The sequence below is a fragment of the Pyrus communis genome, chromosome 9 (assembly GCF_041283825.1).
Source record: "Pyrus communis isolate YQ-2024b chromosome 9, ASM4128382v1, whole genome shotgun sequence".
Taxonomy (NCBI): domain Eukaryota; kingdom Viridiplantae; phylum Streptophyta; class Magnoliopsida; order Rosales; family Rosaceae; genus Pyrus; species Pyrus communis.
In genome coordinates, this window is record NC_142573.1 from 10,478,465 (window position 1) to 10,505,317 (window position 26,853).

The 26,853-nt window shown below is 35.3% G+C and overlaps 2 protein-coding genes and 1 long non-coding RNA gene across 8 annotated transcripts; 2 read left to right on the forward strand and 1 right to left on the reverse strand.

The window, feature by feature from the left end:
• Positions 1–2,077: 2,077 nt before the first annotated feature.
• Positions 2,078–8,837, forward strand: LOC137739048 (beta-amyrin synthase-like). 6 transcript variants are annotated; one of them, XM_088699910.1, is made up of 16 exons: positions 2,078–2,112; positions 2,329–2,567; positions 3,919–4,104; positions 4,757–4,846; positions 5,071–5,268; positions 5,931–6,015; positions 6,139–6,305; positions 6,391–6,696; positions 6,775–6,894; positions 7,001–7,123; positions 7,197–7,295; positions 7,457–7,513; positions 7,649–7,839; positions 7,928–8,105; positions 8,208–8,372; positions 8,517–8,837. In XM_088699910.1, exons 2-16 carry the CDS (start codon positions 2,367–2,369, stop codon positions 8,634–8,636), a joined length of 2,286 nt encoding a protein of 761 aa, XP_088556036.1. In that variant the 5' UTR covers positions 2,078–2,112; positions 2,329–2,366; the 3' UTR covers positions 8,637–8,837. The 6 variants fall into 6 exon arrangements, 5 of the variants coding, with proteins under 5 accessions (XP_088556036.1, XP_088556038.1, XP_088556035.1 ...); XR_015966484.1 differs by having other exon boundaries at positions 2,094–2,131; positions 7,928–8,119; XM_088699912.1 differs by having other exon boundaries at positions 2,095–2,131; positions 7,457–7,506; positions 7,765–7,839.
• A 5,638-nt stretch (positions 8,838–14,475) lies between these two features.
• On the reverse strand, positions 14,476–14,903 carry LOC148694228 (uncharacterized). The gene is made up of 2 exons (XM_088700140.1): positions 14,679–14,903; positions 14,476–14,589 (listed from the first exon to the last, which is right to left on the reverse strand). The coding sequence occupies exons 1-2, from the start codon at positions 14,901–14,903 to the stop codon at positions 14,476–14,478; spliced, it is 339 nt and encodes a 112-aa protein (XP_088556266.1).
• Positions 14,904–25,307: 10,404 nt separating this feature from the next.
• Positions 25,308–26,370, forward strand: LOC137741124 (uncharacterized). Its single transcript, XR_011069219.2, has 2 exons — positions 25,308–25,442; positions 25,765–26,370. It is a non-coding gene; the product is annotated as an uncharacterized LOC137741124 (long non-coding RNA).
• The last annotated feature ends 483 nt before the right edge of the window (positions 26,371–26,853 follow it).

The following is a 26,853-nucleotide window of genomic DNA, read 5'->3' on the forward strand; positions in this document are numbered from 1 at the left end:
CCATGATGTGTGACCCGCTGGGAAGTTGCTCGTGAGTTCCCAAAAACAAAAACCGTAAGGGAATGGTAAGCCCAAAGCGGACAATATCGTGCTACGGTGGTGGAGCGGGCCCGGGAAGTGATCCCCCCCAGGCCAGGATGTGACAATTTGGTATCAGAGCCTAACCCTGGTCGTGGTGTGCCGACGAGGACGTCCGGCCCCTAAGGGGGTGGATTGTGACATCCCACATCGCCCAGAGGTGTGATCCTTATATGTATATTCTCATCTCTACCTAGCACGAGGCCTTTTGGGAGCTCATTGGCTTCGAGTTCCGTAGGAACTCCGAAGTTAAGCGAGTAGCGCGCGAGAGCATTCCCAGGATGGGTGACCCATCGGGAAGTTCTCGTGTGAGTTCCCAGAAACAAAACCGTGAGGGAATGGTAAGCCCAAAGCGGATAATATCGTGCTGCGGTGGTGGAGCGGGCCCGGGAAGTGGTCCCACCCGGGCCGGGATGTGACAATAGTCTTTTTGTTAATTCAAAATTATATGATTTATCATTATTATTTTGCATTATCTACAATAATAAGGATTTATAAAAGTTGTTCTAGAGACTTATCTACCAAAAAACAAGACTATCTAGAGCATCGTGTATGAATCAAACATATTTTTAAACATTCCAAAAAGATGAATATTCATTGTAATATAGTTTATAATTGAGTACTTTTTAATTCAAGGTTTGTACATTTTCATTTGATGTTGGTACGTTTTCATTTAATGTTCGTACGTTTCCATTTGGTGTGGGTGTACATTTAGATTTGAAAAGTTTAAATTTTTAGACTTAAATAGTTGCAATTATTTAAAATATATAGCAGATATTTAAATGTAAATTAATTTCAATTAATCTGAAGTAGTTCAAGTCTGAGTATCTTAATAAAATGTTTCAAAAGTTTAATCAAAAACTTAAAAAGCATAAATGTTTAGTCTGCAAAAATCTAAAATGAGGCATCTAATTCTAATTTTTCCCATCTGAAACTATATTTTCCTTAACTAAAACTCATCTCTTTTTGTTTTCTTGACTAAAGTCCATTGATTAGGCTTCAACTAAACAAATTTTTTAATAAAGTTTGACTTTTCAAATTGTGTACTTTCCTAAACTACCTCTAATAATACTTAGATGGGGGTTTTGGATCTGTCACTTGTTATATCCATTTAATTAATTATATTTATTTTACAAAATATTTCATGCAATTCATGATGTTGTAGGTTGCTGATTGAAAAATAATAATGGCAATTTCATGATTTTGTGCATTAAATATACAAGTTAATTTACCTACAAGCATAGCAATAAACCTAAAACAGCTTCAGCTATTGCATATATACTCCAATCCTAATGCACAAAACAAAGCTAACTATATGTTTTGAGCTATTTTTACCTACAAAAGAGTCTAATTTACCTATTCCATCAAACAAAAATTTAAAGGGTCTAATTTACCTGCATGATTTATATGCATTAGATTACAAGTTTATTTAATTACCTACAAGCACAAACCCACAACATTCAATAATTATTTAATATCACTATTTTTTTTTTTGGAATAGGTAAATTAATATAAACGTAGGTAAATTAGTATTTATTTTATGTTAGTAGGTGAATTAATTTATATGAATGTATTTACATGATCCAAAACATATTTTTTTTATTAAAAAATAATTGACTGCATAAAGGAAAAATTTTTTCATACGAAATATGCTTATTATTTTTTTGGATATAGGTAAATTAATTTATATATGTGACTAATATTTATGATACACGAAAGGTCAAAGTTCCATATGGGTTTTAATTAGGGTGAGTAATAACATTTATTGACATACTTAGGATTTTGAGGCAAAGTTGTAAATATGTTACAATAGTTGGTTATATATTTGTCTACATGGCAGTCCATTTTAAATTTGGATTTTATTTGAATGTTTAATATTAGGTGGGTTTTTGTTTAGATAATAGAAATTTCAAGGGCCTTTTTCTAAAGAACCCTAATAAAAATTGATGGGTATATATCTTTTAATGTTCCGATCTCTATACATACACAAATTAAGGAAGGTGATCATTTATATATTCGTCCATTGAAAACATAGTTAAGTTTCTATATACAGGTCTCTCTCATTCTCTCTCTCCCCCTCCCCCCCCTTCTATATACAGGTCTCTCTCATTCTCTCTCTCTCTCCCTCCCTCCCCTCCCTCCCACCCCCCCCCCCCCCCCCCCCCCCCCCCCCCCCCCTTTTTCTCTCTCTCCTTAAAGTGATGATATAAATATACATATTGTGATTTATAGATTGCATGCATGCAACAGGTGCTTTATAAGAAGAAAGAAATAAAGAATATTGAAGAATGTGGAAGCTTAAGGTCGCAGATGGTGGCAATGATCCATACATCTACAGCACAAACAACTTCGTGGGAAGGCAGATATTTGAGTTTGACCCTGAAGCAGGAACTACCGAAGAGCGAGCTGAGGTGGAAGAAGCTCGTCTTCATTTCTACAATAACCGCCATCAGGTTAAGCCCAGTGGTGACCTCCTATGGCGAATGCAGGTATGCTTTAGTTCGTCCAAACTTATATCGGCAATTAGCCTACGCAACGTAAATCATGTTTCTAAAGAATGTAAGTTCTAGTTACTTGTTTTCATCGAGGTAGTTATTTATTAGAAGCAATTAATACTTGTGTCCATTTACCTATTTATCTACCCACATTATTAACACACCATACAATAATTAAAGACATTATTTTACTTTTTCACATTATCTAAAGATCATATTTACAAAAAATCAATCAATTTTGAGATCATTTAGTCATTTATATATATTGAACATGATCCATGACCTTGGTAATAATTTATCAACCATCCATTCATTTGATGCATATAAGCGACTAAATGTTCCTTAACTTAATTGATTTTTAGAATATAAAGTGAATAAACATAATCCTAATAATAAAGTTTGTATGTAAAAAATACGTTAACTACAAGTACACCTATAAAGTATTCTCTGTCATGAATGCCATGCAATGAAGCTAAGAAGATAAAATGAGGAAGCCAAATATAGCGTATGACGTGTGTATATAAAATCCACAAGTTCCATAACAAGCTAGCATGATGCTCGCGTGTTCCTTGAATGCACCATAACCCAAACAATATCCTTCACTTAAAAATGCATAGAGAGGAGACAAGTGTATGAATAGCGTTGGACCCTTTTAAGTTTTAACTTTTGATCAATGGGGAGTAATTTCATTTCTCATAATCTGTTTGTATTGGACTTTTATTTTTATTTTTAAAGTTAAATAATTTGAGGAGGAGAGAAAATAGTACTTAAGAAAGAGTAGTCACCGTTAGACTTATTATTTTGGGAGTTGTTGTAAAGGGTTACTCATTTGTTACTCAGTTGATGAATAGTAATTTTGTATCTTTTGAACTCTTTGCCTTTTTTTTTCTATTTTACCCTTATTTTTGATATACAATATTTAAATAAGGAGGGCACAATAGTAATTTTGTATCAAAATATTTACATAAGATAAAAAATATGCACTTATTAAGAGAAATTGTCCCACCATCATTTTTTCATACAGGTAAGTGAAATCATGATGTTTTTTGAATAGTTTGAATGAACATAAACAATTGTGCTTGAGGAGAATGTGGGAGGCGGTGGACGGTTGTTCACACACACAAAGTGTGTGCTCTCTGCTATAAATATAAAAAAGTCAGATTTTTTTTGTATGTCTTGTTTCTTGTACAAAGTTTTCATTTTCCTATCTGATGGGCAACACCGATAAATCTTTAGGGTTTATTAAAATTTAATTAATAATAATATCATCATCATAAATTTGTTTAAACATAATTTCAATTCTCTCAGTAGTATCGCACTTAATTATCTGTTCACTTATCGACAGTTCCTAAGGGAGAAGAACTTCAAACAGACAATTCCCCCAGTTAAAATTGAGGATGGAGAGGAAATCACACACGAAAAGACCACAGCTTCATTGAGAAGGTCTATCCACTTGTTTTCAGCGTTGCAGGCTAGTGATGGCCATTGGCCTGCCGAAAATGCCGGCCCGTTGTTTTTCCTTCCTCCATTGGTCAGTATTTAACATTGTCACCATTTACTATCTTGTTGTATACCCACACAATGTCCTACTTATATTAATGGATAAATTGACACCAACTTTTTAAAGTTTATGAGGTCAATTTTTGAACCCAATGTATATGAGTGATGCTAGGTAGATTAATTTTTTAGACTTATTTTGTAAATCATGTTATGTGTTACTAATAGAAAATAAGCAGTACTAATCCAATCATTAACGACTATGTCATATGGTTTAAATAGATAGTCTCTCTAGCATCACCCCAATTTATATGGGAGACTAAAGTTGTAGACAAAATTTGCAAACTAAATGATGTGTCACCAATATGAATGAGCATGTTTATCAACATAATCCAATCATATTTTACAAAATTTTGCTACAAATTTAATCTCCCTAGCATTACTCTAAATATATAGTCTTTCAACTTTCAAAATCTGAGAGGAATAACTAAGTTTCTCTATGACTACACAGTTTACACCTAATGTCAACGTTCAAAAATGTGCAACCGACTATGAAAATATTTTACTAGCAATCCCATGTTCCCATTTTAAAAATAAATAGCATATTTTCTCGAGTTTTTACGTAACTCCAAATATTTGGGGTTTTTATTAACCACTCCTTTTAATTTTTTACCCAAAATTTGCAGGTCATGTGTGTTTACATTACAGGGCATCTTAACACTGTATTCCATGCAGAACACCGCAAAGAAATTCTGCGTTACATATACTATCATCAGGTACATACACACACACACACACACACACACACACACATTTTGTTATTTTTTCACACAAATTGAATAAAATTAAAAAATTTCAAAATGTGCCTTAAACAACTAACAAGGGTTGCAGTTAAGTTGGCCAAGAATTTTCATTTCTGCATCCAATATCCCGCTTGTATAAATAGAAATACTGAATAAATAATGCTAATTAATATGCATTAATATTGTGGGTAATTCAGAACCAAGATGGTGGTTGGGGATTGCACATTGAAGGACACAGCACCATGTTCTGCACAGCTCTCAGCTACATTTGTATGCGTATTCTTGGAGAAGGATCCGATGGTGGCCAAGACAATGCTTGTGCAAGAGCTAGAAAGTGGATTCTTGATCATGGCAGTATTACCCACATCCCCTCATGGGGTAAAACTTGGCTTTCGGTATGCCTATCTGCAGCACTAAGACAAATTGCTTAGGCTTCGGGTTAACTGTTGTTCTTAAATAGCACCATCACTATAGCAAATTGTCAACATATTGGTAATTTATACATGCCATATATAACCAAATTATTTGAGATTATTTGTTGTTGATAACGGATCAATATCGACAACGTATAAAAATGTATAATTGTTAATGATAGCAGATCAATATTAGCAAAACTAACCTTATTGTTGATACAATCTATAATAGTGGTGACCCTCTACTAAAATTTATCTCTATTAAAGTTGCAATCTAAAAAAAAAAAAAGATAAATGCTATAAAATTATATTTGACTCCAAACTAGTGGTGCAAGTTATACCATACATATCCAATGCATACATAATCAAATAATTATTTAAACTTTTAGCTTTTGTCCAGTAGAGAAAGATGAAATGAAATTTAGAATTAACTATTACTTTATATATTTCAAAGGTGGAGTCCCACCTTTTAACTAGATTAAGTCAAATATGACTTACAGATGGCAGACCAAAATCTTATATAACCTTGACTATTTCAGTATATTGAAGAGTGATCGAGTCATATTTGGCATTGAGAACACTGCACTACTATTATTTAAGACGATTTCCCCTTTTAATTAATCCTGCTCAATTGATTCTTGAAGATACTTGGTGTGTTTGAGTGGTCCGGAAGCAACCCAATGCCCCCAGAGTTTTGGATTCTGCCTTCATTTCTTCCTATACATCCAGGTTAGCGCAATTCCGGACTCCACAAGTACAAATAATTCAATCTTTCACATGTTGATAGATTTAATTAGTCTCTCTCTACCTATAGTCTTCTTTTTTAATCTCTTCTACATCATGCAAATGCAGCAAAAATGTGGTGCTACTGTAGGATGGTTTACATGCCTATGTCATATTTATATGGGAAAAGATTTGTTGGTCCCATCACACCTCTCATACTACAATTAAGGGAAGAACTCCATGCTCAGCCTTACGATGAAATTAACTGGAATGGAGTGCGTCATCACTGTGCTAAAGTATGTTGAACTTGAATAAGATAGCTAATTAGTCAATTTTTTTCTTGTTTAGCTACATAAACTGATTGCGGTAATTTGAATGCAGGAGGACATCTACTACCCTCATCCTTGGATACAGGACTTTCTATGGGATAGTCTGTACATATGTACGGAGCCTCTTCTTACACGCTGGCCATTTAACAAGCTGATCAGGAAAAGGGCTCTCGAAGTAGCAATGGAGCATATTCATTATGAAGATGAAAACAGCAGATACATTACCATTGGAAGTGTAGAAAAGGCGTTATGCATGATGGCTTGTTGGGCTGAAGACCCAAATGGTGATTATTTTAAAAAGCATCTTGCCAGGATACCAGATTATTTATGGGTTGCTGAGGATGGGATGAAGATGCAAGTTAGTAAACATTATAAGTTTACTCTTCTAAATCATTGGAAAACATTATAAGTTGATACATTTTCTTAATACGTGCAGAGTTTTGGCAGTCAAATGTGGGATGCTGGTTTTGCCATTCAAGCTTTGCTTGCTTCCAATCTAACCGATGAAATTGCACCCACACTTGCTAGAGGACATGACTTCGTAAAGAAATCTCAGGTTCGTTTTTTATATAGTCAACTGAACTTTCTTTTTTTTGCAAAATGTATATGTGCATCGATTAATTTGTTCTAACTAGTGACTGTTTTGGAATCGAATTGTAAAGGTTAAGGACAATCCATCGGGTGACTTCAAAAGTATGCACCGCCACATTTCCAAAGGATCGTGGACTTTCTCTGATCAAGACCATGGATGGCAACTTTCTGATTGCACTGCAGAGGGTTTAAAGGTAACAAATACTTCAACTTAGTTATCCCCTTTAAATGCTATTTCCATTTTTCTCACCATAATCCCCTGTACAGTGTTGCCTGCTTTTATCGATGATGCCACCGGAGCTGGTTGGTGAAAAAATGGAACCTGAGTGGTTATACGAGGCTGTCAATGTCCTAATTTACCTACAGGTACAACTATTATGTCAGTCAGTCAAAATTTGGACCTAATGCATGCTGCCTTACTTTAAAAACCTTAAAAAACTTGTAGCATTTGAAGACTTTTGTTCTTCACTGCAAGGTCTATTAGGTCTCTCTACTCATTACAAATCTCATTTTATGGCTCATTGTAGAGTAAAAATGGTGGTTTAGGAGTCTGGGAACGAGCTGGAGCAGCAAAATGGTTAGAAGTAAGAATTTTAAAGAATTGGAGTAATGTTGTCGAATTTTAAAGAATTGGAGTTATGTAAGAAACTAAAGTCTTTCAAGGCATTATTAATTAGTATATACTTACTGGACATTTTCACTTCTTTTTTTCTCCCCAGATGTTGAATCCCACGGAATTCTTCATAGACATTGTTCTTGAGCATGAATATCTTGAGTGCACTGCAGCTGCAATTCAGGCTATGGTTTTGTTTAAGAAGTTGTACCCTGGCCACAGGAAGAAAGAGACAGATCAATTTATTACCAATGCAGCACAGTACGTTGAAAATACACAAATGGAAGATGGTTCATGGTAATATCATATTATTAAATCAAAATTTTGATTTCTTTGATTAACAACTATAGCAGAGAAACAACTTAGTTAAGAAACATTTTCCAAGGTACGGGAATTGGGGTGTTTGCTTCACATATGGTACCTGGTTTGCTCTTGGAGGGTTAACAGCTGCTGGCAAGACTTTCAACAATTGTGCAGTTATACGCAAAGCTGTTAGTTTTTTACTCACAATGCAGAATGAGAACGGTGGTTGGGGAGAGAGCTACCTTTCATGTCCAAAAAGGGTAAAATATGGGAGGTGGATTATGTTTGAAGCGAGCTCCAAGTTTCTTAGTTAATCTCATTGTCTTAGACTAAAATATTTCACTCTGTGGTGGGTGATACAGGAGTACGTTCCTCTTGAAGGAAACCGATCAAATTTAGTACAGACAGCTTGGGCTATGATGGGTTTGATTTATGCAGGACAGGCCGAAAGAGACCCCGCACCTCTTCATCGTGCAGCAAAGTTGATAATCAACTCTCAGATGGAAAATGGTGACTTTCCTCAGCAGGTATCTTGCTTACCCTAACATCTATTGCCAGCTTGACTAGTAAAAAGGATAAAACACAAAATAACATATTGTGTTGCGTATATGTATGCTCAAATTTTTACTTGCAACGTTTTATAACATCTATTCACTAATCATGTATGGCAGGAAATCGCTGGAGTGTTCAAGATGAATTGTATGCTACATTATCCAACTTATAGAAACATCTTCCCCGTGTGGGCTCTTGCAGAATACCGCAAGTGGGTTCCATTGCCTCCCAAAGCGTGATTAGGCTCCCTGTATCGTGTAGCTCTTACATGCAGCATATATTAGTACGCATAAAAGCCAGTTGTTGAAATTATGTATTATACAAAAAGTGTATCAATCAGATGAGGAAGTAAGATTTACCTACTTGGAAATCAAAGAAATTATACTTCTTCAAACAAAACATATATAAAATAAAATAAAAATCTATTTCTGCCAGATGTATTTTTAATTCTTTATTTTCTTATTAGATGACTAAAATTACAACATTATAGGGCGAATAGGTTGTGAAAGATGTTACTCAAAGGTGTGTTCCCAATAATTTAGGCCAAAGTTGTTAAGAATGTACTACATATAAGATGGAAGGACCTGAAAATGATTAGATACAATAAATTTGAAGAAACTTTCAAATGAGACCAATGTGTCATTTGAAAGCCCTTTGTTTAGTATAGTGTATTTCTAGTGTTTTTGTATTGATTGAGTAATTTATTGATAATATTCTTGTAGTGCATTTTTCACAATTTAGAATAAAAGGCCATAAACTTTGAAAGTCCCTCAAACATAAGGCAAATAATCAAAGAAACACATAAAAATCTTCATCCCAACTTTCCCAAAATGCAAATAAAGTTGTCTTAAGGCCACATATATAACTATGGTAATCACTATACTAAGATTAGTGCCACAAATATCTGTTTACTTGGACGTTGCAGAAGAACCTTTGAAGTCAACGATGGTGTGCTAGATCTAGAGTACTTCTCATTGATAGGACTTATCCGTTTGGTTCTGCTTCCTTTATTTATTTTTGCAATGATTTTAATCATTTTATTGTTGGTGGAGCTGGGATGTTGAAGACTTAGTTAAATAAATAATGCCTTGTACATAAAATGTGTGACATAATCAAATTAGCTAGAGCTAGAATGTTGGTGCTACAACGCGTGACCAGTGACCCAACTTTGTCTTCCTAGAATGAAATTGATGCCCTAAATTCATTTTTAGGTCCATTCAATGAGATTTCATTGTTTGAATCTAATTTCACAAAGGGCATCCACTTGACCTTTGTGGTAGGCAAAGATTCGACTGTTGGATCGTCATGAAATTATAGTTGTTGATGTGTGACTAATGTGGCTCTTAGGAATTCACAAATCTGAAATCTGTTGTGGGGATCTTCTTGATTGGATAACGAAGGGTTGTTGACCAACCGTTTGTGACCATGTTGATCGAGGGTTGAATTTTGGTTAACGATTCATCCTAGGGGATGTGCACCTCGATTTAATTGTAGGTGATGCCTTACCGGGATTTACATGTTTATTGGGCTACTAGATGAGTTAATGACATATACGAATGCCAGTGGGAGGAGATGGGCTAGGAATCATGTTAAAATTATCTTCTAGAACTTGTATGTTTATGCGACTAGATATCTATTGTTACGTTGAACCAATAGTGTGTGTGTGTGTGCGCGCGCGCTTACACTTTTGATTCATATGGATTGATGTAAGAAGTTGTTTGTATGAGGTATGTATGTGTGATGTGCGATTGTGTGACTGCACCAAATAGTAGTGTGGTATATGGATGATCCTGCCTAGCAATCCGCATTAGAAGACCATATGAATTCTATGGATGACTTTAACTGGTTAATCTGCATTGATAGGTCACTGTTTGACACACCCGACCCTGATATTCACCAAACACCAGGGTAGGTACGTGCTGGTCAACACCCGAAGGTGACAAAGCCATATTAGGATGTGTAATACCCCATATTTTAAAAAAAAAAGGTTATATATATGTGTGTGTGTGTGTGGGTGGGTAATTACTTTTTTACTTAATGATTTTATTAGATTTATTTTATGTAAGAACCTACTTGCAATATGTAAAATAGTTTCAATGTAAAATCCTTTTTGCTACAAATTATTTCAAAAACTAGCTCGTCTTATTTTCATATGTAAGTAGAGATATTTTTAGTTTGAATTGGAGAAGGAGATTATGATGAGATTTTTCTCACAAAGGGCCAAGAGTTTGAGGTTGGACTAAATGAGTAATTTTGTCTTGATATTTTCTCTCAAAGATGAGGTGGAGAGTTTGTAACATTAGGAGTTAATGATTTGGTGATTACTCACCACTCTAAATGTGAAGGTGGAAGTCTACTTAAGGGTGAGTTGGAAAGTTTGTATTCATTAGGAATCTAAGAGTTAAATGTTTGGTGATGATTCATCCCTCCAAAATTTGAAGAGGTGGGATTCATATCCCTTAGACTTTGAACGTGGCTTTTGAGCTTTTGTCCACTTTGCATGATATTCACCACTCTAAATAAAGGAAGATGACAACTTATTGTGGTTAGAACATTTCACATGGCCTTTGATGCAAGGAACATCTTGCATATTATTCATTAGTTCATAATTAGCTTCACATTTGTTGTTTTTCTATTGGACCACATTTCATTGCTAAGGATTAGGACAACATTTGTTGCCTTGTTATGGGAACACATTTTATGGTCATGATTAGGTTAACAATTGGTATGTTTCTATTGGAACACATTTGTTGCCTTGTGGAAATTATTTGGAGAGGAAGATGTCAAGCAATCTTTATAAAGGAAGGAGTAAGAACCAACGGAAGACAAGGGAGAAAAGAGAGAGGAAGAAGAAGAAAAAAAAAAAAAGAAAAAAAAAAAAAAAAGAACAACTCCAAAGCCATTCTCCTTTTTCTTATTACCCCTTATCTTTCATATACATTTTGTTAAGGCTTTAAGCCATCTTTCATTGTATTTGTAAGTTTCTCATATATAGTGAAATACAATAAAAGTAAACCCAGTGGATGTAGTCGATTTGGCGAACCACTTAAATCTTGTGTTGTTTATCTATTTATATTTTCGAGACCATTGCCATAAGAAGCACTCCCATCAAACCATCAAAAATATCCATTTACTTTCCTTGAGAATGTTGTAAAATAAGAGAGACAAATCCCAGAAAATGCATGAGAGCTTACCCAACAAAATTGCTTCATGGAACTCAAATGGATTTATGCATCAATATCACCTAGAGAGAGAGATGGAGTAAAATGGTAAAGTAATATTTCTCAATTAGATTGTTGTATGTTATCCATACTACATAATATTGATAAGATCGTACGATTTTGGCTACTAACAATTTGATTAGTGTTGCAGATGATTATTGATATCCTTGTTACATGGCATATAAATTGGGAGTATTGATATCTATGTGAACATGACATATACATATGCATTTAAAAGCAAGAAAGAAAGTTCATTTAGTTGTGTTGAGTTTTGTAAAGTGTTTGAGTTGTGATGATATTCAAGGGCTGAAGTTTGCCTTGAATATAAAATAATGAACATTTTATATGTCAGGCGTAGGGTGCAGGGCTTGAGTGTACAAATTGGTTGATTATAAAAGTAATGAAATCTTGTATATGTCAGGCGTTGGGGGAAGGGCTTGAATATACAATTGGGCATCGAGGGAAATGCCTGGTTAATAAAGTGGAAACTGAGAGTTTAATTACAAAAAATTGGGTTAAGGGATGAACGGGAGTTAACTCATATTCTAAGGTATTTGGAGCCAAGTGGTATAAGCATGGCATGGGACGTGCGGGCTTGGATGCCTTATGTATGTGTTGATGGGATTAAAAGGGAGTGAGTGCATTCATCCATCTCATTTGCATATATTTCATGCATTTGAAAGAATTGTTACAATTTAATTATTGTAGTTTTTGTTGTGAATTAATTTGTGTATTATTTTTATTCCGTTGCGTATTCAATAAATTTTATGTAAGATTTTGTTGATGTATGGTGTAATCATTATAATTTTATTTTATTTTCCACCATATCTTGGTTGTAGAATTTATTTCGATAGCTAAGATATGACTTGAGTATACAAATTGGTTGATTATTAAAATAATGAAATCTTGTATATGTCAGGCGTCGCAGGAAGGGCTTGAAAATACAATTGGGCGTTAAGGGAAGTGCTTGTTTAATAAAGTGGAAACTGAGAGTTTAATTACAAAAATTGGGTTAAGGGATGAACAAGAGTTAACTTATATTCTAACGTACTAGGAGCCAAGTGGTATAAGCATGGTATAGGACGTGCAGGCTTGGGTGTCTTAGGTGTGTTGACGGGATTAGAAGGGAGTGAGTACATTCATGCATCTCATTGCATAAATTTTATGTATTGGCAAGAGCTACTCATTTCAATTATTATTTTAGTTGGTACTTTTGTTATGAATTAATTTTGTATACTAATATTTTATTTCCGCTGCGTATTTAATAAATTATATATGGTAAACTCAAGCTTTTATTATGTAAGATTTGTTATATGATGTATTGTGTAATCATGCCAAATTATTTTAATTTTTCCACCATATCTTGGTTGTAGAATTTATTTCTATAGTTAAGATATGGCTCACATCCTATCTCGTGAATAGTCTTTATTTGCGGGTCGGGGGCGTGACAGGATGCATGAGAACTAAGAACAATTGACCGACATAAATAAAACTTGTAAATTTAATTATAATGAATATGCATTTATGGAATGTGTTCAGATCATGCAACTAAACCGAAACACTAAAAAGGAATAATATAAAATTGAATGAACAAGGAGATGGGTCCTACACCGAGAGAACTCGAAGATGGAGATGGGTCCCACAACCGAAACCTAATCCTTCAACCATAAACTATGCACCATAACTGTCCATTCCCAAACTGTCTAAATAATGGGACAATTCAAGATTTAATTGGACCACAGTCATGCTTTCGCGTCCATGTGTGAAATCTAACTAATCCTCGAATGGGAAACTAAGTTTTACTAAAAATAAAAAACAAGTACAAAGTTAATTTTATTTAGCTCCATACATCACAACACATATTTGTATGTCACGTACAAATTTAACAACATAATATAAATATAATTTCACAACACAATATAAACATAACAAACTAAGTTCAACATAATTTAATTAATTTGATATTTTTAAAAAATAAAACGAAGAAAATACCTTCTCAATCATTCTCCACCAATCGCTAATCATGCACAATATCCCTATAGACAACGAAATTAATGGCGTTAGTATGAATTTATATTAATCCTTTTACCCTAACAAATAAAAAAAAAAAAAACGCTTACCAGACTCACTCAGATAGCTCAATCAACTTAGAAAAGAAGATGGATGGAGTATTAGGTGATGAAATTGAGAGAAAATGGAAATGACAGATGCCAGATTGAGCAGAATCGAAGGGATAGGTGCAGAGGTACAATCTGCAATTTTTTTTTGCAGTTTGCCTCTGCACATGGCTAAATCCAAATTAAAAAGTTCACTTTTGGACGAATGAATTTGCGCGATGAACAAGGTTTTCATCGCGCAAAAGTCCTTTGCATGACTAACATAGTCTTTGTCGCGCAAATAACATTTGTATGACAAAAAAAGAAGCATTCGTCACGCAAGTTTACTTTTTTTTTATTTTATTTCCTTTACTTTATAATTTATTCTTTTCAACAAATTACACGACGAAAACATGTATTGTCGCACAATGCATATTTTTTTAATTTGTTTTTATGTTTTATTTGTATATATTGTAAATTTTTATTTTATTATAAATCAAAAACTCAAACCTAATTAAACAATCTTATTTAAAAAAAATAAAAAATAAAAAATAAAACTATAACATCCTGGGCTCGACTCCACCATAGCACAATATTGTCCGCTTTGGGCCCTGACCTAGCCCTCACGGTTTTGTTTCTGGGAATTCACATGAGAACTTCCTAGTGGGTCACCGATCATGGGATTGCTCTCATACGCTTCGGCTATGCCAACACGCCCCAAATTTTGGATCGAGGTGTGTCAAAAACAACCCTCCTCAACTTCAATCCTCCCTCGCCCGCAACACATCGATCTTCCACTGCCAGAAAGTCTGCTTGAAAGGCCCATCCACATAAATTCGTTGCTTCTCATCGGTTTCATCAACATCCCAATGAACCTACATTAATGCCAATAACAATAAATTAGTAATTTAAAAAATATCACGTTTTAACAAAAATAGTTGTTCATTATTTACAACAAACTTACCGATAACTCCCTTAACATGGATTTCTTCAACTCCTCAGGGACCTTTTTCCAAGACTTAAACTTGGCAGAATAATCCCTCCGCACCAAATTCTCAATGTCATACCTAAATTCAGCGTACGCCTCAACCATATTTTTACCTTCAAAGTACAGCACTTGCTTCCGTCGATATGTCTCTGATCGCAGTACAAGTTTCTTTTTGCCAGAACCTTCTCCAGAATCGGCCATTGATAGGAATTTCACCACCTGCAAAAATAGGGATAAAAACACTTAAAAATACTTGCAAGAGTACAATGTTGTCGTAGTATAGCAGCTCAAGTAAGGTCGTTTTCCGCAGGGATTGAATGAATAATTTATGTAAAAACCGAATCTTAATTAATTATTTGAAAACAAAGTTTGGAAGATGTTGATTTTATGACCTAAAATATTAAAAACGAATTTAATTAAAAACAATTAAAGAAATTAACTTGAGAACAATTTAAAGAAAGTCAAATTGTAAAACCTAGGGTTCAGCCGTCACCATAACAATCATACATAGTTCTTCTAATTCCTTATGAATTACACATGCATATTTTGAAGGTTAGGTTTTCCTAAAGTATGCCCTACTTGGAACCTTCAACATAGAACGTATATCTAACATGCAACCCGTCCATGGCGTCCAGATCGAATGTGAACATGTAAGACTCATTAAGTTTTGTGAAAACCTTTTGAAAAACCATGCAACCCTTAAGACGTGTCGTCCATCCTAAGAAGTTACACATATTAACCACAAGAAGCCAGCGCCAATTTCAGGGACAGCCCTTCGCCAAAATTACATCAAATTACTTTTCTATATATCCTAATAGTGCCAATTATCAAGAAAAATAGATAGTTTAAAGCACAATGATTAACAATTCAAAATCTACATGCATAATATCATAAGCAAATTGAAAAGAAACTACATATTCTTGCTAAGGCTCGTGGCCTCACCTTAGCAAACGAAACTAGTTACGAACAACTATAAAACAAAATATTATTAAAAATATGGATAGAAAACACCTTGAAAATAAACTTAAATCTTCTAAAGTAGTGTCACATCCCGGCTCGGGGGGAATCACTTTCCGGGCCCACTCCATCACCGTAACACGACATTGTCCGCTTTGGGCCCCGACCACGCCCTCACGATTTTGTTTCTGGGAACTCACACGAGAACTTCCCAATGGATCACCCATCCTAGGAATGCTCTCGTGCGTTACTCGCTTAACATCGGAGTTCCCATGGAACCCGAAGCCAGTGAGCTCCCAAAAGGCCCCGTGCTAGGTAGGGATGAGAATATACATATAAGGATCACTCCCCTGGGTGATGTGGGATGTCACAATCCACCCCCCTTAGGGGCCCGACGTCCTCGTCGGCACACACGCGACCAGGGTTAGGCTCTGATACCAATTTATCACATCCAGGCCCGGGCGGATCACTTCCCGGGCCTGCTTCACCACCATAGCACCATATTGTCCACTTTGGGCCCCGACCACGCCCTCATGGTTTTGTTTCTGGGAACTCACACGAGAACTTCCCGATGGGTCACTCATCCTAGGAATACTCTCGCGCGCTACTCGCTTAACTTCAGAGTTCCCATGGAACCCTAAGCCAGTGAGCTCCCAAAAGGCCTCGTGCTAGGTAGGAATGAGAATATACATATAAGGATCACTCCCCTGGGCGATGTGGGATGTCACAATCCACCCCCCTTAGGGGCCCGATGTCCTCGTCGGCACACACGCGACCAGGGTTAGGCTCTGATACCAATTTATCACATCCAGGCCCGGGCGGATCACTTCCCGGGCCTGCTTCACCACCATAGCACCATATTGTCCACTTTGGGCCCCGACCACGCCCTCACGGTTTTGTTTCTGGGAACTCACACGAGAACTTCCCGATGGGTCACTCATCCTGGGAATACTCTCGCGCGCTACTCGCTTAACTTCAGAGTTCCCATGGAACCCTAAGCTAGTGAGCTCCCAAAAGGCCTCGTGCTAGGTAGGAATGAGAATATACATATAAAGATCACTCCCTTGGGCGATGTGGGATGTCACAGTAGTGTGTGCGTTCTTCTCCTCTCTAACCTAATGGCTAAAAAACCTTATTTATACTACTACAAAATAAAATCCTACCTTGAAAAGGTATTAGAAGAAAACTAGTAAACATAATTAAATGATAAAACAGAAAATAAAAGGTTTCCTATTTGAACTAGAATTCGGAGTTATCAGAAAATCACACTTTTGACTGACCAAATCAACTCCAATTTGGTCCCAAAATATCTCTTTTGAAAGCTAAAGACGTCCCCTACAAATTCTCAGAAGGAATCTTCCTCAAAATACGCCATCTTGACCTCCAAAATATCCAAAACGTCTAGAAACGTCAATTTGGGAAAGTTGCGCGCTGGGCCTTTATTTCATTGCCACAGTCAAACAACTTGGTAGAAAAATCTGAAATTTTGATACAATCATCTTGAAAGACTCACGAACATTCTTCAATTGGAATCACTCTAAAATTCATCCTTTTGATCATTTTTCACTCCATAAGAAGTCGAATGTCTTATATTAAAAATACATAACAAAATATCAAAATTCTACCAAAATAACCAATAAATTAATACTAAGATTAGGGTAAAATATATGGTATAAAATGGACTCATCAAATACCCCCAAACTTAGCTTTTTGTTTGTCCTCAAGCAAAACAAAACTAGAAAACAAAAATAAAAACTAACAAACTAGAAACTTTATTAAAACTCAACTAAGACAAAATTTTCATCTTCAAGTTACAGTCCATAGAAAACATTAAAAATTAGAACATCTTTCCAAAAGTTCCAACAAATCCCACCACAGAGTTTAAGCCATTTAAAATCAATTAGAAAAGAATTCACAAATTTCCTTCGGTGTAAAGTGAACCAACATAATTAAGAAGACTCAATTAAAACTCTTACCTTTCGTCCTTTTTATTCCACACATTAGTACTTTACATATTATTTTTTTCTCTTTTTCTCTTTTTTTTTCCTTTTTTTTTTTCGAATCTTTTTTTTTTCTCTAGTAATAGTAGTGGTCGTGCAATGTTAGTTCCCTTAAGCTTTCGATCCAACCCATGTAACGAGCTTTAGGTCAATGACTCCCAAACCACAAAGGCTTTAGGGAATTAGGTGTAGAACACCTTTAAGGACTTATTAACCCGAGCTGAGAAAGCTACGAAACCAACTAATCACCATGCCCAATGCCAAAACTCTACCGTTTGATGTGAGAATCACTGCTGATTAGGCAAAACTAGGAATAAAAACAGGAGAATAAAATGAACGAAATAAAAAGAAAAGAGTTAGAAAAATTGGGTTGCCTCCCAATTAACGTTTTAGTTAACGTTTATAGCTAGACGTAGAGGAAAGAATTGAAGATCACGTCACTTGTTCCCTTAGAGTTAACCACTTCTTGATAGCATCATACGGCAACAGTAGGTATGGAATGAGTTGTTGTTTATCAGTGGTTGAATTCTTCATAATTGCCCTTCTATGTGAATGAATCTTTGTGATCAAATAAGGCTGTTTCCAGTGAGGTTTATGTTTACGTCGAGCTGCCTTGAACCTTGTATTTAACACCCACAACCTCTGAACTGGCAGAATTTCTCTACGAGAAATTTGGCTGTTATGGAATTGATCCTAATTTTCTTTAAATTTGATGAATTGTGATGTTTGCGTGTCTAATTCAGCAACCAAAATTTTCTAATCAGTAGCCGGTTGCTCCGAATCCAAAATGGTCAGAGTTGTCAAAAGTTGATCATGTGATGTCTGATATACTGATTTTGAATCAACAACTTCTAACATATCAATTCTTGTGCATTCGTGCAGCCCTGTTGGGAAGGGTTCTGATGGCACATAAACTTGGGGATGAGAAGATTATGGGGAAATTGTTTCATGATCAGCAGGTGGTGTTTCCTCCCTTGGGGCATGACTGGCTGGCAGATTGCTCTTCCATTTCTACACCAATTTCCTCTTGATCATCATAGCTTTTCCCACAGTTTATTAATGGTTGAATCTAAAATTCTTGATTAGTTCTTTCAATGTACAACTCAGTGGATTCCAACAATTTAGAGAGTTTGTCTTCCACCGAAAGCTTTTGTGGCACATTAAACTTCTCAAAATACTGCTCAAGACTTTGAATAGGGATTGTTCCAATGCCTTTTTGAGTCAGTTGTCATATCGATATGCATCTGGACAAACTCATGAAAATATTCTCTCAGGACACTGCAAAATATCATGGGCTTCAAATAGCACGGAGCACAAATTGTAGGGTTAAATCCATAGAAACCCCAAAATGCAAATGTGACCCATAAAGGCGGTCCTCCTGGTTGTATATTGAATCCAGGAAGAGGAACACAATCCATTGTTGCACAAATTGTAACCTACAAAAAATAAAAATAAAATAAATAAAATCAAGTAAATAAAAAAGTTATATACAAAAATAATTAACTAACAATATGATAAACACAAATTATTTAAAACAATCCTCGGCAATGGTGCCAATTTCTTGATAGGGATTTTACCACCTGCAAAAGTAGGGATAAAAACACTTAAAAATACTTGCAAGAGTACAAGGTTGTAGTATATCAACTCAAGCAAGGTCGTTTTCCGTAAGGATTGAATGAATAATTTATGTAAAAACCAAATCTTAATTAATTATTTGAAAACAAAGTTTGGAAGATGTTGATTTTATGACCTAAAATATTAAAAACGAATTTAATTAGAAACAATTAAAGAAATTAACTAGAGAAAAATTTAAAGAAAGTCAATTTGTAAAACCTAGGGTTCAGCCGTCACCCTAACAGTCCTACGTAGTTCTTCTAATTCCTTATAAATTACACATGCATATTTTGAAGGTTAGGTTTTCCTAAAGTATGCTCTACTTGGAACCTCCAACATAGAACGTATATTTAACATGCAACCCGTCCGTGGCGTCCAGATCGAATGTGAACATGCAAGACTCATTAAGTTTTGTGAAAACCTTTTGAAAAACCATGCAACCCTTAAGACGTGTTGTCCATCCTAAGAAGTTACACATATTAACCATAAGAAGCTAGCGCCAATTTCAGGGACAGCCCTCCCCCCTTCTATTCTCATCCCCTTCCCTCTTTTCCTCTCACATATTGTTTTTTGTCTTATTGTCTCTATAAAAAAAAAATCAATATAAGATGTCGACGTGGCTAAACCGTAACCGTTCAAATAGGAGGGAAGGGAAGGGGAGAGAGATTAGAAGGGGAGAGAATCCTCCTCCTTGCTCATTTGTTACTCAGTTGATTAATAGTATCCATCATGGCATTCGAAATTTTGATTAGTTTAATTTTTCCACCTTAATATTTTTTTTGTATAAAAATATTAGCATTCTATGTATGTTATCTTGCACTTACCCAAGTATATTTTCTTTGAAAAACTAGATTTTAATCCATAAATAAGATGAAATTTAGAAAAATGTCTTATACAAGATTAAAAATTGATTTTAATCCCTAGACTCTATTTAATGCCAACATATGTATTCAATGGCTCACCTTTTTATTTATAATTTTATGGTGTTCAAATTAATTTTATGAAAAAATTATAAATTTTAATTCTCATTATGGTAAGTAACTTATATAAGAAAATATTTTCGTAGAGATTTTTCAGTACACTTATGTTTTTGTATATTTTCTTATGTGCCACGAATTCATTACAATATATTTTGGTATGAACATTTCGGTACACTAGGTTAGTATAATATGTTTAGGTACGGACATTTCGGTAGTATAATATATTTAGGTATCGACATTTCGGTGTACTAATTTGATATCATATATTTAGGTACGGAATTTTTCGGTACGCTTATGTTTTTGTATATTTTCTTATGTGCCACTAATTCAATACCACAATATATTTAGGTACGAACATTTCGGTACACTAATTTAGTAAAATATATTGTTTTACGGACGTTTAGGTACACTAATTAGAGGAAGTAAAATAAAATTAATGAATTAAATGTGTATAATAATTATAATTAAATATTAAAACAAAAATATAATATGAATTTGGATTAAGTACACATTAGAGGACTAAAATCAATATCCAATTTAACACCAAGTTTTTATTGAATTTTAATCTTCTTCAATGATTAAAGTTCAAAAACCCCTATTTTCTTCCTTGGTTTTATGAAGGAGTGCGAATGATATTTTTGAAGTACGAATAATATCTCTATTTTAATTGATTTTCTTCTTGCCACTTAATACTACGATTTAATAATATTCTTATTCACTTAAATTTGACTCTTACAAGGCGGCCCCGGTGACTTTTTCGGTGACCCATCTAGGTGAGTGTGGTGGCTCGTGGCCATTGGGGCCGCCGCCCCCTGGCGGAGCGTGGGGGAACTTGAGGTCCCACCTTAGGTTTTTCAACGTGCCGAATCCGATTCTGCTGTCTGTTTTCCCAAATTCAATCGTTTTGGTAGAGTTTTATTAAATAGTCTCTATTAGTGTATAGGTGCGTCGGTTGAAAGTGACCCCGTCCTCCCTAGTTCGAGCGGTTCCCTAGTAACAGAACATTTGTGAGTGGACCCCTTCTCAAATTGCATGTTTTTATAAAATTGCACCCACACTCGCTAGAGGACATGACTTCGTCAAGAAATCTCAGGTTCGTTTTTTATATAGTCAACTGAACTTTCATTTTTGTAAAATGTATATGTGCATCGATTAATTTGTTCTAACTAGTGACTATTTTGGAATCGAATTGTAAAGGTTAAGGACAATCCATCGGGTGACTTCAAAAGCATGCACCGCCACATTTCCAAAGGATCGTGGACTTTCTCTGATCAAGACCATGGATGGCAAGTTTCTGATGAGTTAATGACATGTACGAATGCCAGTAGGAGGAGATGGGCTGGGAATCATGTTAGAATTATTCAGTAGAACTTGTATGTTTGTGTGACTAGATATCTATTGTTACATTGAACCAATAGTGTGTGCGGGCTTACACTTGCAATTCATTTGGATTTGATGTAAGAAGTGGTTTGTATGAGGTATATATGTGTGATGTGTGATTGTGTGACTGCACCATATAGTAGTGTGGTATATGGATGATCTTGCGTGTTTACCCGCATTAGAAAACCATATGAATTCTATGGATAACTCTACCTCGTTAATCTGCATTGATAAGTCACTATCTACTTGATTACGTGGTTTCCATAGATGGTCATGCTTGGTTAATTTGCATTGGGGGACTATACTATTGAATGCAAGCCTATGGAACTGCCTGGTTAATCCGCATTGAAGGACCATAAGTATCCTAGGAATACACTACTACAAAACTACCTGTAAGTGGTGGTCTGAAAACCGACAAAAAAACCTCATTTTTGTTGGATAATAGATAAAAACCAACAAGAAATGGTTGCAGTGGCAGATACAAGAACCAACAACATTGCTTGCGTCATGAAAAGACTTTAATTGTCAGTTAGTTCCCTTAATTTGCCTAGAAAACGAAAAGCATTTTAAAATTCAAAAAGGACAGTAGTGTCGGACAAAAGTACTTTAGCGTTGGATACTAGTGATATTGAAACTCCCATCGGATACAAGCGACATTAAATACTGAGAAAGATTGTTGAATAGAGCAAACAATTATACTATCGTCGATAACTGACACCACTAACCATTAATAAAACAAAATTCCTTTGTTATAAAAAAACATCAACAAATCTGTAATTTGTATGTCCAACCATTTCGTGTTCTAACCGGCCAATTCCCATCCTTGATGCAGCCAACCTTTTTTTTTTTTTTTTTTCACCCAATTCGCTGGATGTGGCATGATTATAGCAATCAAGCAGATAAAGGAATAAGAGAAGAGACCAAATCCTCTAGCCGGAGAAATACAGCTCTAGAAACTATGGATGCATACATATATCAGGTTCTAATTCCAGATTTGAAAAGAAATCTTCAAAAGAGTAAAGGATGAAAATGATGGTTTATAAACTGGATTTATGTATGCAATTATACTGGTGTCATACATACGCAATGTGCATTAGCCGGAGGTGACAGAAGTCGGAGAAGATCAACGACTCTGATTTCTCGCTGTCAAATTCCGAAGAAGCTCACGTGTTCATAGTCGTTCGAAGAAGCTCAAGTTCTGACGGCTGCCAATGACGACCTCAGGCAAGAAACTACAAATTGCAGAGAGAGAGCAGAGAGACAAGGAAGAAGGTGTACAAGTCAAGATTCAAAATATAAACTCAATTTAATAGCATAATCAAAATTCAAAACAAAAGCCAAGTGTAATAAAAAAATCTAAAACGCACTGGTTTTGGAATGTTACTCCTTGAATTGTTCATCCATGGTGATTGAAGTGGGAAGGAGAAAACATTGGGGAAGGGAGAAGGCAACGGCACAAGGAAGAGAGAAGGGGTTTTATATAGGTTAAAACATTTTTGGCGGTTCAAAACGCCAGGATTTGTAATAGTGTCGGTTATAGATGACACCATATGTAAAAAAATTACAATTATGACTAATTGCCTATTTTTGTCGGTCGGAGCCGACATCAAGTTTTGATGTTATTATAACTTGATGCAACATCTTTAAAAGATTTCAATTTCATACAAACTTATATTTTTGTTCAATTTCATACATTCATTAGTCAAACCGTTAATTTTGACTATTAAGTAATGTTGTGGCAAGTGGGTTCCACTCTTTTGATAATGTGGCAGTCAATAATAGGCCACATAAGAAAATAAAAATAATTATTTTAAATGTTAATATGGAAAAAAAGAAATAAAATAAAAAAATAAAAAAGAAGAAGAAGATTTGGTGGAGATCTTTCTCCCAACATCCAAATTAGGATTTGATAGGATTTTAATAGACTTTAAAATCTAAAGATAGTCAATCAGGATTTTATAAGATGATTTTAAAGGATTTTAAAATCACAATGTAGTCAAATTAATATTTGGTAGGATTTTAAAGAATATAACAAAATCCATGAATAGTCAAATATGATTTTAAAAAAATCAGTACAGTCTAGGTGTAGTCAAAATACTAAAGATTTGTTAGAATTTTAATGGTAGAGGGATTTTGATGGATTTCAAGGTGGGTGGTATAAATACCAAATTGCATCAAGAATCTCACTCAACCCGCTCTACCCCCTCTGATTTCTTTTCACATTCATAGATAGAAGAGGAGCAGTCTCAAACAGAAGAACAGTTTTCAAGATGGCAACAACTGATTTCTTTTCACATTCATCAGAAATCTGCATCAAGAGTGAATGTGAAAAGAACAGTCTCAAACAAAAACAATTTCTCAAGAGTTAGATAGAAGATGGCAGAATCTCACTCTTCCATTTTTTTTCATTAGAGTATTTCTTTGCTTTAATGGAAGTTGTTTATGTTTCTGGATTTTATTTCCATTTCCTCCGCCGTTCTCTCTTTATTCGATGAACATCCGTATAATAAACACATTAAAATTAAATTGCGTAAGTTTTAGGGCTAATTAACATGTTCTGATTCTTCTGAAGAAGCTTATTCACAGCTTTCTTTGGGATTAACTCCAGCAATTGGAAAACTGAGAAAACATTGAAATTTAATTGTTAAAAAAAATGTGCAATGTCAGTGGTACAAAATGATGTAATTTTCTCAAAATATTTAACCATGTCAGTGGTTTCTTGGCGTTTACAGTTCAAACAAGTGCAGTCCGGGTTTATGAATGAAATGCAGATTGAATAGTCTAGTGTGAATGCATTATTATTGTCTACTTGGGATGCCTTTTTTCCCTCCTATTCTTCTTGGGATGAAGAGAGTAAGATATATTTTGAAAAACTGCACTCTTGTGTACATTAGTGGTAGTGGTGTCTCCCAATGGTTGCTTAGGTTGGTGCCACCCTCTGCTTTCCTCTATGTTCCTGCCCTATAATTTAACAGGGCCTTTGGCAGTGTCAACATCCACATATACAATGTTACACTTACTTCCCTGGAATCATGCAAGAACTAAGCACACTATTTAGTAGGGTCTGATAAAGATCTTTGGTGGATTTCTAAGTCAAAAGTTATATTAGAGAATTTTATTGCTCCTTTAGGCATTTATCTTGATGCATTATTAGATTAATGCTGCAGGAGGTTTTACCAAAACTTTGTAAAGTTGTCTTCAACCTTTGAGTCAATTTTCTGAATCTTGTTTTGTAGAAATTGAGAAAATGCCACCTAAATTTTTACCAGAGGCATGTATTTTGTACAATTTTTTGGACAACTTAATGATTTAAGGGTTTGAGATAATATGCCAAGTTGCTCTTTTGTGTTGCGGAATCACATAAATTTTCTGTACAGTTTTTCTGGATAGTACCAAATGTCTAGTTTTAGATACTACAAGTCCTGCTATACTCCACGGAAAGCCAATTGTATGCAACAAAGTTTTCGAGCTTCACAGATGACAAAGAACATATATTTAGGCACATAGAAAATGCACACATTAGTTGTATACTTGTATGCTATAACATTTTTGGGTTGTATCAAATGCCTGATTTTGTGTGCTTGCACTTGTCGTCGATATCAAGAGAGAAAATTACAACCGCAGTTTTTAATGAACTTGGAAATTGGCTGACGTTTGGGTGTGCGAAACTTGGACAGTTGCTTGTGTGGGAGTGGAAGTCAGAGAGTTATATATTGAAGCAGCAGGGGCATTACTTCGATGTGAATTGTCTTGCTTATTCACCAGATGCGCAACTGTTAGCCACTGGAGCAGATGATAACTAAGTCAAGGTATAGTTTTTAGAATGGGAAGCTTTTTACTTAGAGGACTTTGCTTGTGTAGTTCCATGCAACTTTGCTTGTCCAAGAAAGTGGAGATTGGGTGCCACTAGGTCAGATGATCATTGGTGATTTATGTACTATAGAATTGTCTAGTGAGTTTAATAATGCATGATAGTTTGGTGGGTTTGTGATGTATTGTTGCATGACGACACCCAGTTCTATTTGCGCTTTTATAATTACATTCAACTTGCCAATGTGCAAATTATTAATATTTTATACAAAATGCAATTGTGGAATCATATCCAGAATGTTTACTCTTTTTCTTATGTAGGTCTGGACTGTTTCATCAGGGTTCTGCTTTATAACATTCGCTGGGATGAATGTGGCTCGCTTCAACTTCTCGCACAGCGAAGCTTGTGGCTAATTGCATCAAGGCAGCGATGATTTTAGTGCTGAAGAAAGGAGGAAGCACAGCGAAGCTTGTGGCTAGTACAGGCCAAGCATGCCAATTTTGTCCGTGGTGGTTCCTGAGATAACAACAGCTTATTTTGAGACCTCATGCAGCAATGCAGCTCCGGCAAGGCATGACCTTGTTTACTGTGGCGTTCTGCCGCTTCTCCCCTCAGCTCCCGTTAGAGCTTCTCATGCCGAGTCCACAGAAGAGAGCATACAGTTTGCAGTTGAATTTGCAAAGGCAAAGGGACTCTGCAAGCTTGGAGACGCAGTCGTGGCTTTGCACGTCGCTAACGCTGATATGATCAAGATTTGTTTGTGATATGAAGGAGATCCGTTCGAAGTTTAAGTTGAAATTTACCTTTGATTTGCAACATCCAATTTTGGCTTTACTGTTTTGTTTTAGGGTTTAATTTGAGGTTAGAACAAATAACATGATGTATTATTTCATCTAATGAAGAGAAATATTATTGGGCTTTGAATATATGATAAATGCTTTGTCCTGGTACTCATGTAGCAACATGATAAATGCTTTCTAGTGCAACTGTGTATCAGGAGTTGCTTGGCGATGACAGGGTTGGTTTAGCCAGACCTCGTCTTGTTTCTGTTCGAGTTGTGTTGTGTTGTTGGTGTTGTTTCTGTCCACTGTACCCAAAAGAAACATCATTTGACAACCTCTGGAGACTTTGTTTTTGTGTGCTTTTATTCTGAACGTATTTTTGTAAAGAGAGCGATGGTAGTGATGATGATGATAAAAAATACTAAAATTATTAAGTTGAAGGATGACATGAGAGTTTACCAAACAGTCACAATTGTTTTACATAAAAATTTACCAAAGACTATCATACTGTTTTTTTTTCTTTCCAAAAAAACTTTTACAAAAAAATTTACTAAACGTTCTGCTGTTTTATTTCATAGTTGCTTATTCCCACGTAAGAAACAACTTTTTTCCAAATAACATCAATAC